This window comes from Schistocerca cancellata, chromosome 1 (genome assembly GCF_023864275.1).
Source record: "Schistocerca cancellata isolate TAMUIC-IGC-003103 chromosome 1, iqSchCanc2.1, whole genome shotgun sequence".
In the NCBI taxonomy this organism is placed as follows: domain Eukaryota; kingdom Metazoa; phylum Arthropoda; class Insecta; order Orthoptera; family Acrididae; genus Schistocerca; species Schistocerca cancellata.
This window is the reverse complement of record NC_064626.1, coordinates 363,979,923-364,004,022: the sequence shown is the minus strand read 5'-3', so window position 1 is coordinate 364,004,022 and position 24,100 is coordinate 363,979,923. Positions and strand designations below refer to the sequence as shown.

The following is a 24,100-nucleotide window of genomic DNA, read 5'->3' as shown; positions in this document are numbered from 1 at the left end:
AAAGTACCATATAGACATTTGCCCATCCACTCATTACTCGCGCACGCTTTGGCAATTTATTAAATTCCATAACCTTTGTTGCCACAATAACATCATGATCACTGATCCCCGTTTCAATACAGACATTGTCAACAAGGTCCGGCCTATTTGCAGCTACAGGATTAAAGAAATTTCCATTGTTTGTGGGCTGCTGAGCTGGCTGCTCAAGACATTTATTCAGAAAACATGTTCAAAAGTATCTCACTTGACTGTTTGTCTGTACTTCCCACAAAGAACCCGTAGACATCCCAGTCTTCTCCTCCAACTAGTATTGCACGATCTGGGTGTTTTTGCACTACTGACCACAGATTTTTTTTGAATGACTATAGAACTTTTACAGTAGGGTCTGGTAGCCAGTAAAAACATCCAACAATAAACTTAGTTTCACCTAGACCTGTTATACGTAACCAGGTAACTTCACTGTCACTTCGACCACAAGTAGATACAATATTTTTGTCAACTGCCATGAACAATCCCATCCTATGGCTTCCAATCTGTCTTTCTGGTATAAGTTCCACACTTTGCTAAATATCTCTGAGCTTTCCACTTCAGGTTTCAGCCAGCTCTCGGTCTCAAGAATAATTTGAGCATGAGAACTTTCCTGGAGGGCAGTATGTTCAGGAACTTTATTATGAATACTTTGACAGTTTACTGATAAAATTTTTGCAGTGGCAGTGTCTTTACTCTGACCACTGTCTGATTTCTCTTGCTGTGCATCGACTGGTAAGTGTTCCTCAAACTACTGTCTAGCCTAAAAAACCCTCATGTGGACACCACAAGCACTCTACTACCTGAGTAGCTGCTTCCTTTGTTTTGTGCACCCTTGACCTATCAAGGCAAGTCCTACAAATCTCCAAAATAGTTAAACTGATCAACTACCACTAGTGTCATTTCCCAACCTGATTCTCTCAGCATTGCCTGATAACTTGACTACTTTCTATTGTCATTGTTTTATTTATGTCTGCCCCAATAGCTGAGTGGTCAGTGTGACAGGGCCCGGGTTCGATTCCCTGCTGAGTTGGGGATTTTCTCCGCTCAGGGACTGCGTGTTGTGTTGTCTTCATCATTATTTGATCCCCATCCGGCACGCAGGTCGCCCGTTGTGGTGTCAAATGTAATAAGACCTGCACCAAGGCGGCCAGACCTGCCCCATAAGGGGCCTCCCGGCCAATGATGCCAAACGCTCATTTCCATTTTTGTTGATGGTCATTATTATCCCTTTTCAAGACTGTGTCCATTCTATTCAGCTGCAAGTATCCATTCCATTCAGCTGCTCCTCTGAGTCACTTTCATTGTCATGGCAAATCACAGAGCTTTTATTTCTTCTCCCTAAATTTTAGTCCCCTTCTCAGATTTCTCATTAGTTTCCTGTACTACTTGCCCGATGTACAGGTTGAATAAAATTGGGGATAGGCTGCAACTCTGTCTCATTCCCTTCTCAACCCCTGCTTCCCTCTGATGTCCATTGTGTCTTACAAATTTTGCAATCTGGTTTCTGTTCATGAAATAAATAAATTTTCACTCTCTGTATTTTATCCTTATTTTTTTCAGAATTTCAAAGTGTATGTTCAAATTACCATGGTCAAAAGTTTTCAGCAGACTTACGAATGTTGTAACATAGGTTTGCCTTTCTTCAGTCAAGCTTCTGGGATAGGTTTTAGGGTCAGTGTTGCCTTGTGTGTTCTATATTTCGTCAGAACTCAAAGTAATCTTCCCTGAGCTCAACTTTTACCAGTTTTTCCAGCCTTCATATCAGTATTTTGAAATGATGACTTACTGAACTGATAGTTCAATAGTATTCACATCTGCTGGTACCTACCTTCATTGAAATAGGAATTTTGAAGTTTGGGGATATTTTGTCTGTCTCATATGTCCTACTCATCAGATGGAATAGTTTTGTCATGGCTGGCTTTCCCACAGAACTCAATAATTCTAATAGATTGTCGTCTACTTCAAGGCCGTATTTCAGCTTAGGTTGTACAATGCTCTGTCAGATTCTTCTCACAAAATCATATCTTCATTTACTTTCTCTTCTTTTTCTGTAATTTTGCCGTAAATTTCATTTTCCTTGTTCATTTCCCTTGCTTAGTACTAGTTTGTTGTCTGGGCTCTAGTTCATACACTTGCTCCTGTATCCTCCAATGGGCAATTTAATTTTCCTATAGGCAGTGTCTATCTTTCCCATAGTCATGCATGCAACAGCCTTTCATTTGTCCTCTATCCATTTTGCATGTTCTTTCAAGCTCATTTTTTAGATGATTGCATCCTCTTTCACCTGCTTCATCTGCTGCATTTTTATGTTTTCTACTTTTCTACTTTTCAGTTAAATTCAATAAATTTATTGTTAACCAAGATTTCATACTAGATATTCTCTCTCTACTTATTTGAGCCTCTGATATGTTCACTATTTCACCTTTCAAAGCTACGAGTTTGGGTGCTATTGTTCCGCTTTTGTTCGTTACAGTCAATCACTGCCAAATGTTCCCTCTGAAATTCTCATTAATCTCCATTTCTCTCAATTTATCCATGTCCTGTATCCTTGATTTTGTACATTTCTGCAATTTCTTAAATAATTTTAACCTGCAGTCCATTACCAATAAGTTATGATTGTAGTCCCTATGAGTTCCTATAAATGTTTTTCTGTTAGAATCTGGTTCTTAAATCTTTGTCTTTTAAGAAACCTTCCAGTGTCTCCAGTTCTCTTTCACATTTACAACCTTTTTATGTGATTCTTAAACTAAGTGTTAGCAATGATTGAATTATGTCCCTGCGGATTTCTACCAGATGGCTGTCTGTATCATACCTCTCCCCCCAGTCTGTGTTCCACTGTTTTTCCTACTCTTTCTCTTCCTGCTGTTGAACACCAATTCCTCGTCATAAATAAACTTTCATTTCATGTCCCTTAACTATCTAATAGGCCTAATTTTTTTCTCCAATTATACAGTCTTTCTGTCTCATCATCATCATCATCATCATCATCATCATCATCTGTGGAGCTAGTACTACCATCGTAGCTGGTGGCTTCGTGTGTATCTTGGTCATGGTAATGCATTTGCTTTGCTGTTCATAGTAGTTTACCTGTAAATTTATTTTCTTATTCATTAATAGATCTACTCCTGCATTATCCCCATTGATTTTGTAGTTATAACCTTGCACTCACCTGCTTGGAAATTCTGTTCTTTGCTCCATCGTGCTTCACTAGTTCCTAGTGTGTCTACCCATTTCCCTTTTTAACTTCTCAGAGCTAATCCAGTTAAGGTATCTAACATGCCAATCCAACCTGTAGAGTGCCAGTTCTGAGTTGTCCTTTCCCGAAGATCTGACAGTTCTTTTTTACATGCAGAATATCTTACCCAAGAGAATGCATGCAGGAAAAATAATGGCTGCAGTTTCTTCTTACTTTCAATCATTCACAGTACCAACTCATCAAAGCCATATTGTCTCTAATGTTATGAGGTTGGATCAGTGAATCATCTGCAGATACCCCTCTGTTGTGGTTGCATCAAAGGTACTACCGAGTGAGGTGGCGCAGTGGTTAGCACACTGGACTCGCATTCGGGAGGACGACGGTTCAATCCCGTCTCCGGCCATCCTGATTTAGGTTTTCCGTGATTTCCCTAAATCGTTTCAGGCAAATGCCGGGATGGTTCCTTTGAAAGGGCACGGCCGATTTCCTTCCCAATCCTTCCCTAACCCGAGCTTGCACTCCGTCTCTAATGACCTCGTTGTCGACGGGACGTTAAACACTAACCACCACCACCACCACAAAGGTACTGCTGTCTATATCGTTGAGCACGTGAGCCTCCCCACCTTTGTGGAATCTGAGGGTTCATGAGGGAGGAAGTAGGCCTGTATTAAAAAATATAAATAAATAATGTGCCCTGCCCATATACAGATGTTATAGTTGACAATGCACACAGCCTTGATGTAAGGTCCCAGAAACAACACACATCTGTTTTCTACTTTGTTTTAACTAAAGTTGTTGTCTTGCTGGGAGTCTCATCCGAGATGTGGAGGAGGCCCTGCCGGCGGCGATAGAGAGCACTGGGTGCACCCGACTGCAAATTGTTGCTCATGTTGGCAACAATGACTCTTGCTGTCTGGGTTCAGAGGTCATCCTCAGTTTGTACAGGCGGTTGGCAGAGTTGGTGAAGGCAGAAAGCCTCGCTCATGGGGTGGAATCTGAGCTAGCTATATGTAGTATCGTTCCCAGAACCGATCGTGGTCCTCTGGTTTGGAGCCGAGTAGAAGGCTTAAACCAGAGGCTCAGACGATTCTGCGGAGATCTGGGGTGCAAATTTCTCGACCTCCACTATCAGGTGGAGAAATGTGGGGTCCCCCTGAATAGGTCAGGCGTGCACTACATGCAGGAAGTGGCTACAAGGGTAGCGGAGTACGTGTGGAGTGCACATGTGGGTTTTTTAGGTTAGAGAATTCCCTCCCTAGGCCCGACAAAACGCCTCCTGAGACACGGCAAGGTAGGAGTAGGCAAAATGCAACAGGGAATAACAATATTAATGTGCTAATAGTAAACTGCAGGAACGTCTATAGAAAGGTACCAGAACTGCCCTCATTAATAAACGGTCACAATGCCCACATAGTACTAGGTACAGAAAGTTGGCTGAAACCAGATGTAAACAGTAACGAAATTCTAAACTCAGATTGGAATGTATACTGCAGAGACAGGATGGACAATGAAGGGGAGGCATGTTTATAGCAATAAGAAGTGCAATAGTATTGAAGGAAATTGACGGAGATCCGAAATGTGAAATAATTTGGGTGAAGGTCATGGTTAAAGCAGGCTCAGACATGGTAATTGGATGTCTCTATAGGCCCCCTGGCTCAGCAGCTGTTGTGGCTGAGCACCTGAAGGATAATTTGGAAAATATTTTGAGTAGGTTTCCCCACCATGTTATAGTTCTGGGTGGAGATTTTAATTTGCCGGATATAGACTGGGAGACTCAAACGTTCATAACGGGTGGCAGGGACAAAGATTCCAGTTAAATTTTTTTAAGTGCTTTATCTGAAAACTGCCTTGCACAGTTAAACAGAGAACCGACTCGTGGCGATAACATATTAGACCTTCTGGTGAAAAACAGACCCGAACTATTTGAAGCAGTTAACGCAGAACAGGGAATCAGTGATCATAAAGCGGTTACTGCATCAATGATTTCAGCCATAAATAGAAATATTAAAAAAGGTAGGAAGATTTTTCTGTTTAGCAAAAGTGACAAAAAGCAGATTTCAGAGTACCTGACAGCTCAACACAAAAGTTTTGTTTTAAGTACAGATAGTGTTGAGGATCAGTGGACAAAGTTCAAAACCATCTTACAATATGCGTTAGATGAGTATGTGACAAGCAAGATTGTAAGAGATGGAAAAGAGTCACTGTGGTACAACAACCGAGTTAGAAAACTGCTATGGAAGCAAAGGGAACTTCACAGCAAACATAAACATAGCCAACGCCTTGCAGACAAACAAAAATTACGCGAAGCGAAATGTAATGTGAGGAGAGCCATGCGAGAGGCGTTCAATGAATTCGAAAGTAAAGTTCTATGTACTGTCTTGGTAGAAAATCCTAAGAAATTTTGGTCTTATGTCAAAGCGGTAGGTGGATCAAAACAAAATGTCCAGACACTCTGTGACCAAAATGGCACTGAAACAGAGGATGACAGACTAAAGGCCGAAATTCTAAATGTCTTTTTCCAAAGCTGTTTCACAGAGGAAGACTGCACTGTAGTTCCTTCTCTAGATCGTCGCACAGATGACAAAATGGTAGATATCGAAATAGACGACAGAGGGATAGAGAAACAATTAAAATCGCTCAAAAGAGGAAAGGCCGCTGGACCTGATAGGATACCAGTTCGATTTTACACAGAGTACGAGAAGAAACTTGCCCCCCTTCTTGCCGCGGTGTACCGTACGTCTCTAGAAGAGTGTAGCGTTCCTAAGGATTGGAGAAGGGCACAGGTCATCCCTGTTTTCAAGAAGGGACGTCGAACAGATGTGCAGAACTATAGACCTATATCTCTAACATCGATCAGTTGTAGAATTTTGGAACACGTATTGTGTTAGAGTATAATGACTTTTCTGGAGACTAGAAATCTACTCTGTAGGAATCAGCATGGGTTTCGAAAAAGACGGTCGTGTGAAACCCAGCTTGCGCTATTCGTCCACGAGACTCAGAGGGCCATAGACACGGGTTCACAGGTAGATGCCGTGTTTCTTGACTTCCACAAGGCGTTCGATACAGTTCCCCAAAGTCGTTTAATGAACAAAGTAAGAGGATATGGACTATCAGACCAATTGTGTGATTGGATTCAAGAGTTCCTAGATAACAGAATGCCGCATGTCATTCTCAATGGAGAGAAGTCTTACGAAGTAAGAGTGATTTCAGGTGTGCCGCAGGGGAGTGTCTTAGTACCGTTGCTATTCACAATATACATAAATGACCTTGTGGAAGACATCGGAAGTTCACTGAGGCTTTTTGCGGATGATGCTGTGGTATATCGAGAGGTTGTAACAATGGAAAATTGTACTGATGCAGCGAAGTGACGCATGGTGCAGGGAATGGCAATTGAATCTCAATGTAGACAAGTGTAATGTGCTGCGAATACATAGAAAGAAAGATCCCATATCATTTTGCTACAATATAGCAGGTCAGCAACTGGAAGCAGTTAATTCCATAAATTATCTAGGAGTACGCATTAGGAGTGATTTAAAATGGAATGATCATATAAAGTTGATCGTCAGGAAAGCAGATGCCAGACTGAGATTCATTGGAAGAATCCTAAGGAAATGCAATCCGAAAACAAAGGAAGTAGGTTACAGTACGCTTGTTCGCCCACTGCTTGAATACTGCTCAGCAGTGTGGGATCCGTACCGGATAGGGTTGATAGAAGAGATAGAGAAGATCCAATGGAGAGCACCGTGCTTCGTTGCAGGATCATTTAGTAATTGCGAAAGCGTTACGTAAATGATAGATAAACTCCAGTGGAAGACTCTGCATTAGAGACACTCAGTAGCTCGGTACGGACTTTTGTTTAAGTTTCAAGAACATACCTTCACCAAGGAGTCAAGCAGCATGTTGCTCCCTCCTATGTATATCTCGCGAAGAGACCATGAGGATAAATTCGGAGAAATTAGAGCCCACACAGAGGCATACCGACAATCCTTCTGTCCACGAACAATACGAGACTGGAATAGAAGGTAGAACCGATAGAGGTACTGAAGGTACCCTCCGCCACACACCGTCAGGTGGCTTGCGGAGTATGGATGTAGATGTAGATGTAGAATATACACACATTGTAACGAGAAGAGTACAGGTGGTCAGCTGTAGGTTTGTTGAGGGAACCACCCTGGTTTTTACTCGAAATGATTTAGGACATCCTAAATTAGAATGGTTGGACTAAGCAAAAAGCAGATTGTGCATTGGCAAAATGCTACAAAGAAGACTGCATGCAAAGCTCTGTGTCAATCCATCCTAAAATATTGCTCAAGTGTGAGAGACCCATACCAGATAGGACTAATAGGGGTATTGAATGGATACAAAGGAGGAGAACACAAATGGTCACAAGTTTTTTTAACCCATGGGAGTGTATCACAAAGATGCTTGAAGATAGACATAAAGTATCGTGTGAAAACCTGCTTATAAAGTTTCCAGAACCAACTGATTAATACAGGAATGTATTACAACCCTATGTTTGTCACTCTCAGGGGGTTTGCGATGACAAGATTAGACTAATTATGACACACACAGGCATTTAAGCAATCATTCTTCCCGTGATCCTTATGTGAATAGAACAGAAAGAAGCCCTCATAATTGGTACAATGGAACATACCCTATGCCATATACTTCACAGTAGTTTGCAGATTATAGATCTATTTGTAGACCTTTATTCTTCATAATCTGAGGCCATTGTGATAATAAATTCACCCACTCATTTGGTTGTAGCAAACATGCAATTCTCTTATATGTATATATAAATGGAAACACAGGAAGTAATCGTACGCTGTTTGTTGAGACTCTACACACTTGAGCACTGATTACCTTAAGACCACAACCATACTGCCACACCCATGTTAGTTAGAGACTTGATGGTAAGTAATCAAACAAAGAAAAAATGTTTTAGTCATAGATAACAAATATAGTGATAGGAACAGTTCTGGGAAATAAAAGTAAGGGAACTCAAGAAAGACAATATTATATCTATTGAAAATAAAACAAAGATGGTGTTATAAGTATGCTGATAAACAGAAACAAGAATTCATTTTATATCCTGAAACTGTAAGGTACTGGCTTATAACAAGCAAATCATTTCTCTTTTACTACCTACCATACTTCAGATGAGCAACTGTTTGTCTAGAATTGAAAAGAGGCGGGGGGGGGGGGGGGAGGGGGGGAAGAGTGGTTGCAGCAGCCGGGGATAGACATTAGAAGTCAATTGATATTACTGTATTGCATCTTTATTTATCTGGTGGGTTTCTTTCTCCTGTTTGTGTGAGGCAAGATGCTACTAATGTTAACCAATCAGGATATGTACCTTTTGGAAACATTTCATTTACAGTGTTGAACAAGGTATAATTGTCAAGAAATACAAAAAGTGTTATTGACATTACACACAAAAGTGACCAGTCTCAGTCTGATGATTGTAATACTAGTAACATACAAGAAACCACAATCATTGTTATTGGTAAAGCTACTGAGTGGTTTTCTCTTATGCATATGTAATCATAAAGTATGCTCATTGTGAACATATTTTGCTTATTGGAATCAATTTCTATTTTATTGTTATGCATGCAAGGTACTTCATGTTGCATATTTGTGTACCTGTAATGATTTGCAGTAAAGGAGGTGAAGCAGGAAGTTGTGGCTTAGAACTGTCAGACCATGCAGAACCTTGTCTATATGAAAACACATTGGCTCATATGGGTGTATTCCTATTTTTGAAGCCAAGTTTCTCCTATCTGGGAAGAGTAAGTTTCCTCAAAGAGATGAAACTCCTTGTAATTGGACTGGTTTGAGTTGTATCCGTAGCTACACTGCAAAGAAAAGAGTACATTGTGCTCTGCTATTGCAGCATTAGGTTTAGCCACATAGGGAGCAATAGAAGACCACAAACAAAACTGAAAACTTCACTAGCTTTTGAATGAGAAAACTCTCTCTCTCTCTCTCTCTCTCTCTCTCTCTCTCTCTCTCTCTCTCTGTGTGTGTGTGTGTGTGTGTGTGTGTGTGTGTGTGTGTGTGTGTGTGTGCGTGTGCATGCAGTTATATAGTACCATCTGACTACACAATCCTGGTACTCCAATTTGGCAGGAACAAAGGGTGGGGGGACAGCTCGCAGGAAGGCAGCAAGTGTACAGGATAGGAATGTGACGCATGGGCACCGGATCTGGTGAGATCGCGCAGTGCACAAGTATGATTATATGGAGGAGAGATTTGGGAAGGAGTGACAGAACAGAGCAAGGGAAGACTGTGGGGAAGAGGGTGTGATTGCAGGAGGTTAATGGAGATGGAGACCAGGAGGATTACAGGAATGAAGGATGTGTTGCAAGGATAACCCCCATCTATGTAGTTCAGAGAAGTGTGTGATTGGGGAGAGGTTGGGGGTGGGAGCGCAGTGAAGCTGTGTACAGGTGTGAAGATGACAGCAAGAATGGTTGTTGAAATTTCTTGCTATAATGATGACTATGACTACACCTGGCTGAACACACTAAAAGAGGTAAAAAATGAAAGCATTTGTCAGATTGTCAAGCACTCCGTAATGCAATTTATGATGTACGAGGTATGTTCCAAAAATTCCAGAATTTTGTCCCAAAAATTTTCTACTCTTACCTTTTACTTTTTGTACATGGTTTCCTTTGAAATACTCTCCTCCACAATTGATGTACCACTTCCAACAATGTTTCCAGTTCTGGAAGCCGTCTTTGGTATGCATCTTGTTGGATCAGTGCGAATTTTCTTTTATCTTGTTTGTTGTTGCAAATTTTCATCATTGCAATGGGTTTTCAACTTTGTAAATAATAATTAAAAAAAATCCTGCAGAGGCCAGGTCGAGAGAGTGTGGAAGTTGAGGCAGCACAGTGATTTCATTTTTTATGCAATAGTCACGCACTGACAGAGATGAATGTGCAGACGTGTTATTGTGATGCAAGAGCCAAGAATTGTCTCGCCACATTTCAGGCCATTTCTTTCTCACATTTTCTCTCAGCAACATGGCTTTGACATATGACCTGGCATGAGGAGCTTTCTGTGGTCTTGGAGAAGCTTTCCCGACCCATTGTGGAGATTGAACCTTGATCACAACATCATAACTGTAGGCTCATGTCTCATCACCAGTTGTGATTCTCTTAAGGAACATTTCATTCTCATTTGTGCGATCCAAACACTCTTTGCAGATTGAGAGGTGAAAATCTTTCTGGTCTTGACTCGGGAGCTGTGGGGAGAACTGGTGGCAGTGCAATGCATTCCAAGATGTTGTGTCAGGCTTTCATGGCATGATGGCAATTGAAATGTTACATTCTTCTGCTATCTCTTTGACAATAAGTCTTTCATTGGCACGCGCAATTTCATTGATGTTCCTGACGTGAGCACCGTCAGTAGACTTTGAAGAAGTCTTGAACGAGGGTCATCTATAACGTATGTCCGAGCACTTTTAAACCATGTTAACCATTCATAACACTGAGTATGGCTTAAGCACTCGTCATGATAGGCTTCCTGCATCATTTGGTGTGTCTCCGTAAAGGTTTTCTTGAGTTTCATGCAAAATTTAATGCAGATGCATGGCTCCTCTAACTGTGCCATCTTGAAATTTGCAAACTGTGCAGCACAACTTTCCACTTAATATAGCACCAAACAATAACTAACAGACATACAACAATGAAACTTCTGACAGTTACACATTAAACACAGGTGTGTGTAGGGATGTCGACCGCATTTTGCTCCAACACACCATTGGCACAAAATTACGAATGTTCTGAAATTTTGTGAACAGACCTCACATATGTTCATTGAGAAACTGGATGAAAACATTCCCTTTAAATGTCTTTTGCAGACTATACAATCATTGCTTTTCATGTGCCTTCCAAATATCATTAAATCCCTGTTCGAAAATTTGCAGGATCTGCATGTTTCTATGACAGCCATTGAAACAACATTTGCAGTTCTTGTTATGGCATGAGTTAGTATATTGTCAATATATTTGAGGGATTGTGTTTCTTATTTAAACCCCTCTTTCTTTATCATTTGAACTTAAATTGATTTTCTTGTTAATATAGGTGAGTCATTGTACTGTTCATTATTGAGATTGTCTCCATCAGTTATGTATTTAATTTGATGGTTATGTACTCTATAATGCTTTGTTGGGTGCAGTTGTCAGTGTAAGTGTAGGTGGGATTCAATTCAGTATGAAATAAAAATAAAACAGTTTTTGCATCCAGCACTTGTTTATTATGCCACTACACATTTCGGAGGTTCACACTGTTATCTTCTGGTGGAGAACTGTTTATTTACGTGGCTGGTTTTGGTGAAGAGTGCAAATGTTTTTTCAAAGTCACAGACCAAGGGCAGTGTAGTTTATTTTGCATTTTTTGCTAATGATGGAAGTTGTTTATTTAGAAAAGGCTCTAAAAAGAGGTTAAAAAAATATGAATTTCTGACAGTGAATTGTATTTATAGGGACGGCAGAGTCGTAAAAGATCTGCATACTATTGATTGATGTGTGCACTCCTACTGCACTTTACATTTACATTGTCACTTCAAAGATACTGTGCATGCTACAGATATGTTTGTACATAGGTTACATAGAAAAAAGATTAAATGGTGTGTACATAAACATGTTTTTCAATTTTAAACTATGAATGAATGGGCTGGACCATAGTATTGAGGTATGAATAACTCTGGTATTATATTAGGTAGCTATATAAACTTTTTATTTTTTGGGAAATATGAATGTGCTGCAGCATTGGATACAAAAATATTGGTTAAATGTTTGTTTTCCTTCTGCTTTTTTTAAAAAAAAAAAAAAAAAAAAGTTGGATAGTTGAACATACTGAGATCACACGCATCAAAAAAAGTTTTGCGTCACCCCGGTTTCCAGAACTCCTGAAGATACATGTTGACTGTTGATATTGTAACACAGGCAGAGTCCATTTGACTGTTCAGAGAGGTCACTAAACCTGCCCAGAGATGTAAACAACAATGCATGGGCAGTGCCTATTAGATGGAGGGGGTCCAACAGCTGATTAGTTCCAGTCATTCCACCAGGAAAGAGGTACACGGCTCATTTTGTTTGTAGTTCAACCATGCCTAGATGGTCAATACTGTGGTTTAATCGCATCCGCATTGTTACTTTGTGCCACGAAGTGCTCTCAACAAGGGAAATGTCCAGGCGTCTCTGAGTGATCCAAAGTGATGTTGTTCGGGCATGGAGGACATACAGATAGACAGGAACTGTCGATGACATGCCTCGCTCACGCCGCACAAGGGCTACTACTGCAGTGGATGACCGCTACCTACTGATTGTGGCTCGAAGGATCCCTCAGCCATGGGACATCGTGTTATGACTCAAACTGTGCGCAGTAGGCTGCATGATGCGCAACTTCATTCCCGACTTCCACGGCGAGGTCCACCTTTGCAACCACGACCCCATGCAGCGCAGTACAGATGGGCCCAACAACATGCTGAATGGACTGCTCAGGATTGGCATCACATTCTCTTCTCTGATGAGTGTCGCATATGCCTTCAACCAGACAGTCGTCAGGGACGTGCTTGGAGGCAACCCAATCAGGCTGAACGCTTTAGACACACTGGGTGACATAATGTGGGGCCGTCATACGCCGCTGGTGGTCATGGAAGGCGCTGTAATGGCTATACAATATGTGAATGCCATCCTCCGACCGATAGTGCAGCCATATTGGCAGCATATTGGCGAGGCATTCGTCTTCATCAACGACAATTAACACCCCGATCGTGCATATCTTGTGAATGAGTTCCTTCAGGATGACGACATCGCTCGACTAGAGTGGCCAGTATGTTCTCCAGACATGAGCCCTATCGAACATGCCTGGAATAGATTGAAAAGGGCTATTTATGGATGACGTGACCCACCAACCACTCTTGAGGGATCTACGTGAATCGCCATTGAGGAGTGGGACAATCTGAACCTACAGTGCCTTGATGAACTTGTCAATAGTATGCCACGACGAATACAGGCATGCATCATTGCAAGAGGGCGTGCTACTGGGTATTGGAGGTACAGTAGTGTACAGCAATCTAGACCACCACCTCTGAAGGTCTCGCTGTATGGTGGTACAACAAGCAATGTATGGTTTTCATGAGCAATATAAAGGGTGGAAATGTCTTTATGTTGATCTCTATTCCAATTTTCTGTACAGATTCTGGAACGCTTGGAACCGAGGTGATGCAAAACTTTTTTTGATGTGTTTACAACTACCTAATATAATAACTGAGTTGTGCACATGTCACTATTCTGGCACAGCCCGTTCATATTTTAAAAATGAAAAACATATTTATGTAGACACCAGTTAATCTGTGTATCTAAGCAATAGTATGTAGACCATTTACAATTCACTGTCAGAAATTCATATTTTTTAACCTCTAAAGTGCCTTTTCTAGATAAACAGTTTCTAACATTAGCACAAGACACAGAAAACCTACACTGCCCTGAGCCTGTGATTGTGAAAAGATGTCTGTATTCTTCACTAACCCCAGCCATGTAAATAAACGGTTCTACACCTGAAGATAGTTGTGTGGACCAGTAGTGGCAAAAGAAACTAGTGACTGATGCAGAGACTGTTTTACTTGTATTTCTCAACAGTAACAGCTCTCATAATGCTGTCCCTTCTGGGTGAAATATTCAATTCATTGTCAACTCAAATATTTTCTGTCACTTATTGTTACTTTCAAATCTAACAAACCATTGTGTATATGTAAGGAATCAGGTTGTGTGCTGTTTCTGATTCCATGTTAAATTGTAGATACTACTTCTTATATACCTGAATAATAAAAACAAGCAGATGGGAGGGACATTTTTTAAATATTTCAATTGGATGATGTAATGGTACTTTTTGTTTTATTCTTACTGTTGCCAGACCATAGCAGACCCTTGTTCCATATGCATGGGATACTTGAACTTCGTCATTAGTAGTCTCATCACTAGGGGGTTCAGTAAATACAAATGAGAACAAACAATCAGTAATTTACCTCGTTTTTATTCACATGTGAATTGATTTGCATGTTGTAATAATTTAACATCATATTGATTGCATGTATCAGTGGATAGTACCATTGATTTACTCAGTTAGTAAAAGTTTTACAATAAGAAAGTAGATCAATTTGACCATACATCTAACTTCAAGCAGTGCTATTGAGAGAAAGCTGTGTAAGCTGTCTGGCTCAAGTTAAAAAACAAGCTGATGCTAGTGACAAAAGAAAAAATCAGCAATGTGAAAGTTTCATTAATATAAAGACAATTCTCAGGATTCAAAGATAAAACATTAGTTGATATTTTTCTTAGTAAAATTACATTGAAAAATATTTAAAAACTATGGTTCTGGTAGTTGGGCACTTGACACTACACAGTGTAACTGGATGACTAAGTTAACTCGGACATCTGAGGAAGGCAAGGGTACTCAACTGCCATAGAGCAGTGCCAAGAGTGGCATTGTGGTGTTCAAGCAAACCTTCTGGTTGATTACTTATTTACACTAATACTTTAAATCAAAGAAGCTGTTAATTCCTAATTTGAATGGACAGAAAGTATGTTAAATGCCTTTTGGAAACGGACAAACTCTTTATGTGTCTGGTCTGGATAAGTTCTAATAAAAGGCACTGTTCTTTTACTTACATGTTGTTTTCATGATTTCCTTGCTTGAAAGTTTACATTTCGTACTGCTTGCCTGTAACATCATTTCTGTCCAGATTAAAACTGTATGTTAAACTGAGATCCAAACCTGGACTAGTTGTGGATCTAAACATGCCTCATAGCTCAGCTTAAAGGTTCAGTCTCCCAGTACCTGTATCTTATTCACCCAAACTCCAAAGACTGTCTCCTCTCTGCATGTCATGCTAGACTAGGACAACTCCTGGAAGAGAAAATGTAGTAAAGAAATACTCTAGGCTGTGTTTCCAGAATAAATTGTTCACTGTGCAGCAGGATTTTCATTGTAATGAAGCTTCTTGATAGACTAAAGCTTGGACATTTCATTTTGGGCTCTGTGCGTCAATTTGTAAAAACAGAACCCTTAAAGGATCACTTTGTTATCCATCTGTCTGTCTGTACATCCGACTGTTAAGAACTCTTTCCTCAGGTATCGGGAGACCTATCAAGTTAAAATTATTGTCACATACTGAGGTCGATAGTTCCTTGGCGGTGTAGAAGACCCGACCATTTATGTTACATATTTTGATACTCACAACCTTCCTCATCAAAACCTATAAGTTACTTCCTGTTGATCTAGAATCATGAAATTTGGCAAGTAGCAAAAGAAAATATCTGAAAATTGTTAATCAGTAATTATGTCAAACGAAAAAAATATTGTTTTGTCATTTTTTATCTGTCTGTCCATCTGTTAAGAGCCCTTTTTCTCATGCACAGGTTGCCATATGAGGTTCAAGTTTATATTCACACACTAATGTCTGTGGTCACTTGGAGAAGCGAAAAATTTTGATGGTATAAAAAATTTAACCTTCTAAGTCAGTGCAATGGAAAGATTTGGCCACTTACATCACATACTTTGATACTTGAAAACTCAGTCATCAAAATGTGTAGAGTGCTTCCTATTGATGTAGAATCATGAAATTTGGCAAGAAGCAAGGTTTCACAGCACAAATAAAGGAAAAAATCCAAAAATTGTTAATTTGTAATTATATCACACAAAAATAATAAAATAATATTTTTTGTCATTTTTTGTCCAGCTGTCTGTGTGCTTGTTAATCCCCGTTTTCCCCTCAAACAGTTTGGCACTGCAAATTCAAATTCTTGTGACAATCTGAAGTCTGTAGTCTCTTCGCAGTGTAAGAAATCTAATGTTTTAAGTTAACACAATCAAAAGATTCAGCCATTTATGTCATGTTTTGATATGTGCAAACTCACTCATCAAAACTATAGTGTACTTCCCACTGACATAGAACCATGACATTTGGCAATTTGCAAGGTGTCACAGTACAAGCAAAGTTTTAAAAAAATAAAAAAATTGGTGAACTGTAATTATACAACATAAAAGTTTCTTTCTGCCATTAGTACGTACATTACATTCATCATCCATCAAAAACACAATAGACAGACATTACTGCATGCAAATATATAAAAAAAAAGTGTATCGATGTGATAACAGGCATTTTTTAAAATGTCATTTTACTCCAGTGCAGAGAAAAAGATTCCTTCTGAAAATAATGTCAAATCTATTACTAGTTAAGGTAAAGATAGTTCCACATTCTGGCCCAATTGATTTCCATGTCATCTTCGGCCAATAGCATCATTGGATGCAATATGGAGGGCCGTGATGTCATCATGGTGTTGGTTTCTTGGCCTTGGAACTGCTGCTCCTCTGTTAAGTAGCTCCTCAGCTGGCCAATAAGGCTTGAGTGCACTCTGTTCCATTTCTCTCACCCTGGCAGTACCAGAAAACGAACCTGGATCCCCTGCATGACAGTCAGCTGCACTGACCACCCAGCTACGGATATGGACAAGTCACCTGTTAAAAAAAATTGATGTTTATATTGTTGCAACTGTAGGACTAAAATTTGCTATCTTCTGATACACATTTTTTGATGTGGCTCTTCTGTGTTAACTAATTATAGAACTTTCTGTTCAGAGGATATAAGTGACAGTGATGATGCTGTTGCTGATGGTGCTGATGCTGAACACACAAGTGATACAGACAATGAAGAGTTTATGAGTAATGAAATGTCCCTTAAAAAAATGGGAGAGCTGCCACCTGAACTTGACATGTCTGATAGTGAGTTATCAGATGATGAAGCAGATGATGTCCACAAGCCACCTGATGAATTGGAGGTAAGAACAATCAAGTAAACACAAAATTTACTGCAGGTTTTAATTCTTTCTGAACAGTGATAGTACATGGAGTTAGGGAAGTGGAATGTACTGGAAGTTAACTGAAAGTTAAGAGAACCTTTTATAAAACCTTTATTTGACATCAGTAACCCAAACAAGAATCTAAAATTGCTTCATAGTTGTACCTTTTTCTATCATATTACTCAATTCTAATCAAAAAGATTAATTCTTCAAATATTATCCATGCAAGTAAACTCTCTTTTCAATTTAATAGAACACCAGTTGATAAAAATTAAAATGTCGTAAAATAAAGCCTTACTAGACTTCTACAAATTACACTAATCTTTCAGCAACTATGCTCTAAACACACTAATTTTACAATAAGGCAGAAAATTTGTAAAGCTTTTCTTGTCATTAGCAAGCAGATATATCCATTTAAAAATATATGTAAAATATACACTCAACATTTAACTGAAACCAGAAAATTAAAATGAATGTACTTCTTAAGCACTACCAACCTCTACGACCGGTCTGTTTTCTCAAAACTTTAAAGGATGTTACTCTTTCTCTCTGACTTTTCATGAACAAAACTGAACATAATTTATCAAATTACCAACCATTAGATACAGTAGGACAAGAGCCCTACTTCCTTGACAGTCAAATTATACCTGTATTAGATTAAACTGTGCTACTTTCTAATTATGAAGTTAAAATCTTCTGGATTATTAGGTCACATCATATTTCTTAAAAAAATTGACGTTTCAGCTCATCTGCTGGGATCTTCTTCAGGATCTTGTGTGTCCACTGTAGATCAAGCACTGTTAGAGACCAGTGTCACCTTCTCTTGTGAAGGGCAGTTTTCCCGCACTTGTGCTGGAGAAGTGGAGTTATTGGGTAAAAAAAAAATAAAAAAAAAACAACAGCTTGAGCTACTATTGGTGGGCGATTGTCATTGGAAAGTAAGAGAAATATTCCCACACTAATGGTGAAGAATGGGATTATTGGCTATAACTCCTGTGGCTACCAGCAGTCATAGGTTAGAAAGGGATTTTTCCTGTACATTTGGTGAAGAGTTATTGGTTATACTTCCTACTGCTGCTGTTGATGGGCCCACATCATTGGCTAGAAGCGAAATGGACAGAGCATGAGAGGGGAATGTTATCCAAAATATTACTGTTCACGGAGGTGGGTTCCAGGGCATTGTTTGTATTTTCCCACACCATGGCCGTATATTTACTTCCTTGATGGTGGGGAGCTGTGTTGTTCGTTTCATGTTTGAGATGACATGTTATTCAGCTCCCCATGGGTCTAAGAGAATGACCACCTACATGGCTCCATGCTGAGTGTTACTCTTCCTCCTCACCATCAATGAGCTAGTGACCTCCATCAGACCACTGGTCACTCCCATGCTGTGCGTCATTGACTTTTGCATTTGATATAGCTCGCAATACAAACATGAGATCGGCATTTCTCTCATTGTACCATGGTCCATCATGATCCAGAATTCTATTTGAGTATCCGGAATTGTATATGTTTGCACAGTTCCAATTTTTAGGCCTCCTCTTTGATAAAGAGATGTGGAGCTATGTGGGTAATCATTCTCTTGGATTCGCGGGGAGCTGACTGATGTGTCAACTCAGTGCCTGGATTTTACACTACTCTTGTTTCCATAATTTAATCAAATATTAACTGAGGAACTACATCACCTTGCTGTTTAGTCCCTTAACCCCCAAGTGAGGAACCAACAAACATTCTTCTGTCTGCAGATTAAGAGGGGTTTATAAAACATCTTTCTATGAAATAGCGATGTTAAATTGTGCCACATGATGCAATGTTAAATTATAATTATTAAGAAATGTGTGTTTTTTTTTTTTATTTAGCATATGGTGGAACACATGGTGGTGTTATACACTATGTTACAAATGTAAAACTGTAGTACCAATGAAAAATAAAACATACAGTACAGATGTATTACATATACAGCACACTCGTTAAATGGAGAAACAGTCATTAAAATTAATTTGTCAGTGTTGACAACAGTGTCCAGAGTCAGTCAGAGGAAGTCTTTCACGTTGGCTTGATGTGATGTGAGAGTACACACCTGCACGATGTGTTGGATGGTCTGGGATATCTTCCTGCAACTGCAATGTAGATCAGATGCTGCTTTCTAGTTCTAAAGAAAGTCCTCACATATTCCATGGTTTGTGTGGATTCTGTGAGCTGTCTGTCACATATGTCAAGGTTCAAATGGTTCAAATGGCTCTGAGCACTATGGGACTTAACATCTGTGGTCATCAGTCCCCTAGAACTTATAACTACTTAAACCTAACTAACCTAAGGACAGCACACAACACCCAGTCATCACGAGGCAGAGAAAATCCCTGACCCCGCCAGTAATCGAACCCGGGCGTGGGAAGCGAGCAGATCAAAGGATGTGTAGATCGGTATGTGCTCCTGACGGTGCTTACTTGATCCATATTTGCTACCATTATGGCATGTATGAAAATCCGTAATTAGGAAGTTCTGTGCAGTTTTTATTGCTTGTTATTGGGATTGCAGCTTGTCAGATGTCACACTTGGGATATAATCAGGGAGGAAAGCTTGGGACTGTCCATAACTAGATGAAGGAACATCTGGTTCCAAAAACTAGCGTTTTGTCTTCTTTTGATAATCTCTGTCTACTGTTGCCTGCTTTCCCTATGTTCATTTAATTAAAATTATTAATGTAATTTTCCTTTTATGGATAATATTAAGGGAGTTTCCAACAGTACCAAGTTCCTGAATAATGTACAGATATTAACTGAAGTGAACACAAGCTGCGTGGCATTGTTAAATACATTGTGGCTCTGCTGTTAGTCAATGCAATCAACAAGTCGAGGACCTTTCAAGTGTGACACCCAAATACTTAAGGGTAGTGTTGCATTTTACAGATTTTCATTTAAATTGATTTACAGTTGGCAGTACACCTGTTTTATTGAGATATAAACGTGGACGTTGTTTTACTTTGGTAGACTTGAGCAGCTACTAACAAGAGTACAAGTAAGTATTTTATTCAAAGACCTACTGACATGTTCTGCACCATGATAGGTTGTTGGAAATATGATCCACAGACATGCAAAAAACTAAACTAAACTGCCACCAGATTGAAAATTTATTGTCTTTCCATATTCTTTCAGTTTCATCTATAGTCTTTCTTTGGCTACCATGTGCGTAAGCAAACTTCAGAATCATTTGCTTGCTGATTTTTCTCTAGAATAACTTTGAAACATATATTACATAACATATTATTTAGTAGCTGAGCTAGAGTTGTACCAGGGATACTTCTAGGAACTTTAGGAGTACCCTCATAATTGCTGTTAAATCAACAAATTATTATTATTATTATTATTATTATTTTCGATTATTCCCATTTAAGAGAGCGTTTGAACTTGAATTCCTTTATGATGATTATTTGTGTTTTTTCTGAGCCCAAATTTTCTTCATGTGTTCACTGTGTTGTTTCTTTCGCTCCGCTGTCCATTTGCATCCTGGTCTCTTCTGTGTTGTGGTGTCAAATTTATGTTTTTTGATGATGTTCCTGAATTCAGTTCTATTTTCTGCATCGTTTACTGTTATGTGTGCTTGTCTGAGGTCCTCTTCAACTTCTTTTATCCATTTTGTTTTTCCCCTGCCTGAGTTGATGACTTTAAGAATTCACTTTGAAATTCCGTTTTCATTCATTTTGTGGATATGTCCGTAGAACTGCATTCTTCTTTTCCTTATTGTATCCGTAATCTTGTCTGTGTATTTGTATAATTCTGATGTTGGTCTCTTCATCCAGATTCCTTGCTCTCGTATCGGGCCCAAAATTTTCCTGAGAATTTTCCTTTCTTGTTTCTCTATTTCTTTGATTTTAGTTTGCCCACCTATTTGTGTTGTTTCAGATGCATACAGTGCCTCCGGAAGTACGACAGTGTTGTAGTGCCTCAATTTTGCGTTAATGGATATGGACTTTTTGTTATAATAGTTCCACGTGAGTTTATATGCTTTCTGTAGTTTTTTTATTCTTTCCTCATTGGCCTTTAGGTTGATCCCTGATGGCTGGATGATTTCTCCCAGGTACTTCAAATGTGGTACTTGTACGATTTTCCCATGGGTTGTCACAATAGGCAATTTGTCTTGTGGCACTCTTTCTATGTACTGGGTTCTCTCATATGAGATTTGCAGGCCAGTTCTTTGTGCAATTTCGTGTAACTTCTCTATGGTGTTAGTGGCTTCTTTTCTATTATTTGTGAGGATTGCAAGGTCATCTGCAAAAGCTAAACACTTCAAATTGAATCTATTACCTTTTCTAATGCCAATTTGGATTCCTTTGACTTCTTTTTCCCATGTCCTAATAATTTTTTCAAGAATGATATTAAAGAGTAATGGTGAAAGTCCGTCACCCTGTCACACTCCAGTTTGGATTGCAAATGGTTCCGAGATATCCCCCATAAATTTAACCTTGGAGACTGTGTCAGTTAATGTTTCCCGAATGATTGCTCTTGTCTTTCTGTCAATGCTGAATTCTTCCAGCGTCTTGCAGAGCGCTACTCTGTCTATTGAGTCGTAGGCCTTTTTAAAATCTACAAAAGTAACCACTGTGTTTCGGGTATTTCTCATCTGGAGAATCATTTTCAGATTCCAGATCTGCTCTATGCATGATCATCCCTTGCGAAAACCAGCCTGGTATTCTCCTATTTGTGGGTCAGCTTGTTCTTCTAATCTATTCATGAGAACTTTTGACAGGATTTTATATGTGACCGGTACGAGTGAGATACCCCTGTAATTATTTGGTTCAGTTTTGTCCCCTTTTTTGTGGAGTGGATGGATGAGTGCGCATTTCCATTCAGAAGGGATCTGTTTTGTTTCCCAAATGTTTAATATGATTTTGTGAATTTTTTCCTGTTAATCTTTCATCATTTAGTTTCCATAGTTCTGCAATAATTACATCTTCTCCTGGGGCTCTATTGTTTTTCAGTGTCTTGATAATTTCTACTATTTCGTTGATGGTTGGCGGTTTAGCGTCAGTATTTGGTGTAGACGTCTCGTAGTGAACATCCTCTGTAGGTCTTTCGCAGTTGAGAAGTTTGTTGAAATAGTCTGCGAGGATTTGGCAGTTATTCTTCGTGTTAGTTTCTAGTGAACCATCCGGTTTCTTGAAGCAAAGATTGGGTGGCTGGTATCCTGCAATATGTTCTTTAAACGTCTTATAAAAATTCCTGGTGTTGTTCTTCTTAAAGTCTTGTTCTATCTCATCTAGTCGCCATTTGTCATAATTTCTTTTTTCCCTCCGAATAGTTTTCGATGTTTGTTTTCAGATTACTAGAAATTGTTGCCATTTTTCTGATGTTTTGTGACTATTGAAGTTTTTCCAGGCATTGGTCCTTTCTTCTATTGCTTGGTCACATATTATATTCCACCACCTGTGTTTTCTCCTTCTCGGGGGTTGACCCAATTTCATCGTGGATTAAATCAACAAATATTATATATGTTTTAAAACCTTCTTGTGAAAGCTTTTTTCAGTGAAGGGTATGAGATTGAGGGCTTGGTATGTGCAGGTGTGATCTCCCTGAAAACCATCTTGTTCAACTGGGTTGTTATTAACCTTCCTCTCCCTATGCACCATTGAATTTGTATCTTCCATTGTTTAGAGGAATGTTGTTATTTCCTTGCAACAGCTCTGTTATTTTGTTGTACATTTCATATACATACTGAAAATGCGTGACCATCGACACAGTTTTCTTGCTGAGAAGGAAATGTTGGGGACATCTGAGTGCAGAATACTCTTTTCTGCTAAAAAGTGCTTTACAGAGATGGCATTGTAGGCTATTATATTGTTCTGGTACAGAATCTGTAATTTGTTCCTCCACAAATTGAGTAGTTTGTCCCGTATTTGTTGTTTCTGCGTGGCTGGAACTTTTGGGTAGTACTTCTGAATTGTTTGCTCCTATTCAGTCTATATTGCACCCTGTTTATCTAAAAAAATGTTAGTATTGCTTTCAGTTTTGACTGGCTTATACATGATAGTTTCAGTTTAGGCAACATAGGGAGTCTTTCAGTGTATTGATTAGAACTAAACTCTACAATCAGACCCAGAGGACCATACAGTGCCAAGCTGACCTATCATCCTCTGACATATGGCACCATTTGAATGCTGTATGGAAAGGGTCAACATGACATTCTCTTGGCGGTTGTTGGATTTCGAGACCTTGGAGCCACTACTTCCCATTCAAGTAGCTTGTCAGCTGTCATCATGATGTTGAGTGGACCCCATTCTAGTCGTCTCACCAAGGAAAAATTCCTTCTTCACATGGCAGTCAGACATGCTGATCACTCAGCTATAGAGATGGAGAGGAATGGTAAAACATTACAAAAATTTGTAGCCATAATGGATGCTTGTATCATCCCCGCTGCATTGTAAGATGCAATCATTCTTCACTAGATGTCCTGTAGATCATGTTGCATCTCTTTCAAAAAATTAGACTATTAGTTATTGCAATGTAAAAAGTTAAATTTAAAAAAAAATTGCAATGTTAGTATCAGTAATGTGTAGACAGATTCCAGTTTTCTGCATATTTTATTTCAAATCTGTATAAAGCTGACTTTCATGTATATGATGTGAAACATTCTACCTAAAAGAACTCATGCCAAACTGGGTCGTTGCAAACTTTTGGCAAAGCAGCAGTTTCCACATCCTTTATAATGTGGAATATTTCTTAATAAAAATGATTTCTGAGGATGCAAAATAAGATTATAAAAATAGAGTTATTGGTTGATGAATTCTTCTCAGATTATCAGCTGAGAGGTGGTGTCGTCTTCACAGAAGATGATGGGTATGAAACTCATTGAAACATTGTGACTAGACGACACCACCTCTCAGCTGATAACCTGAGAAGAATTCATCAGTGGAATACGCCGAGAAAGGCTGCAATTGCATATAGAGTTTTTTGTTATTGTGCCTCTGCATACATTAGCTAAGTTCTCTGTGGAAGTATGTAAAGGTG

General features: G+C 39.2%; 1 protein-coding gene across 1 annotated transcript in view; it reads left to right on the top strand.

Annotated features, from left to right (window-relative positions):
- The window catches only part of LOC126174576 (nucleolar complex protein 2 homolog), a 157,869-nt gene that overhangs the window by 6,012 nt on the left and 127,757 nt on the right, over positions 1–24,100 (top strand). The window contains exon 2 of the mRNA XM_049921046.1: positions 16,876–17,075. Within this exon, the coding sequence (XP_049777003.1) occupies positions 16,876–17,075 (200 nt within the window). The remainder of the gene's footprint in view (positions 1–16,875; positions 17,076–24,100) is intronic.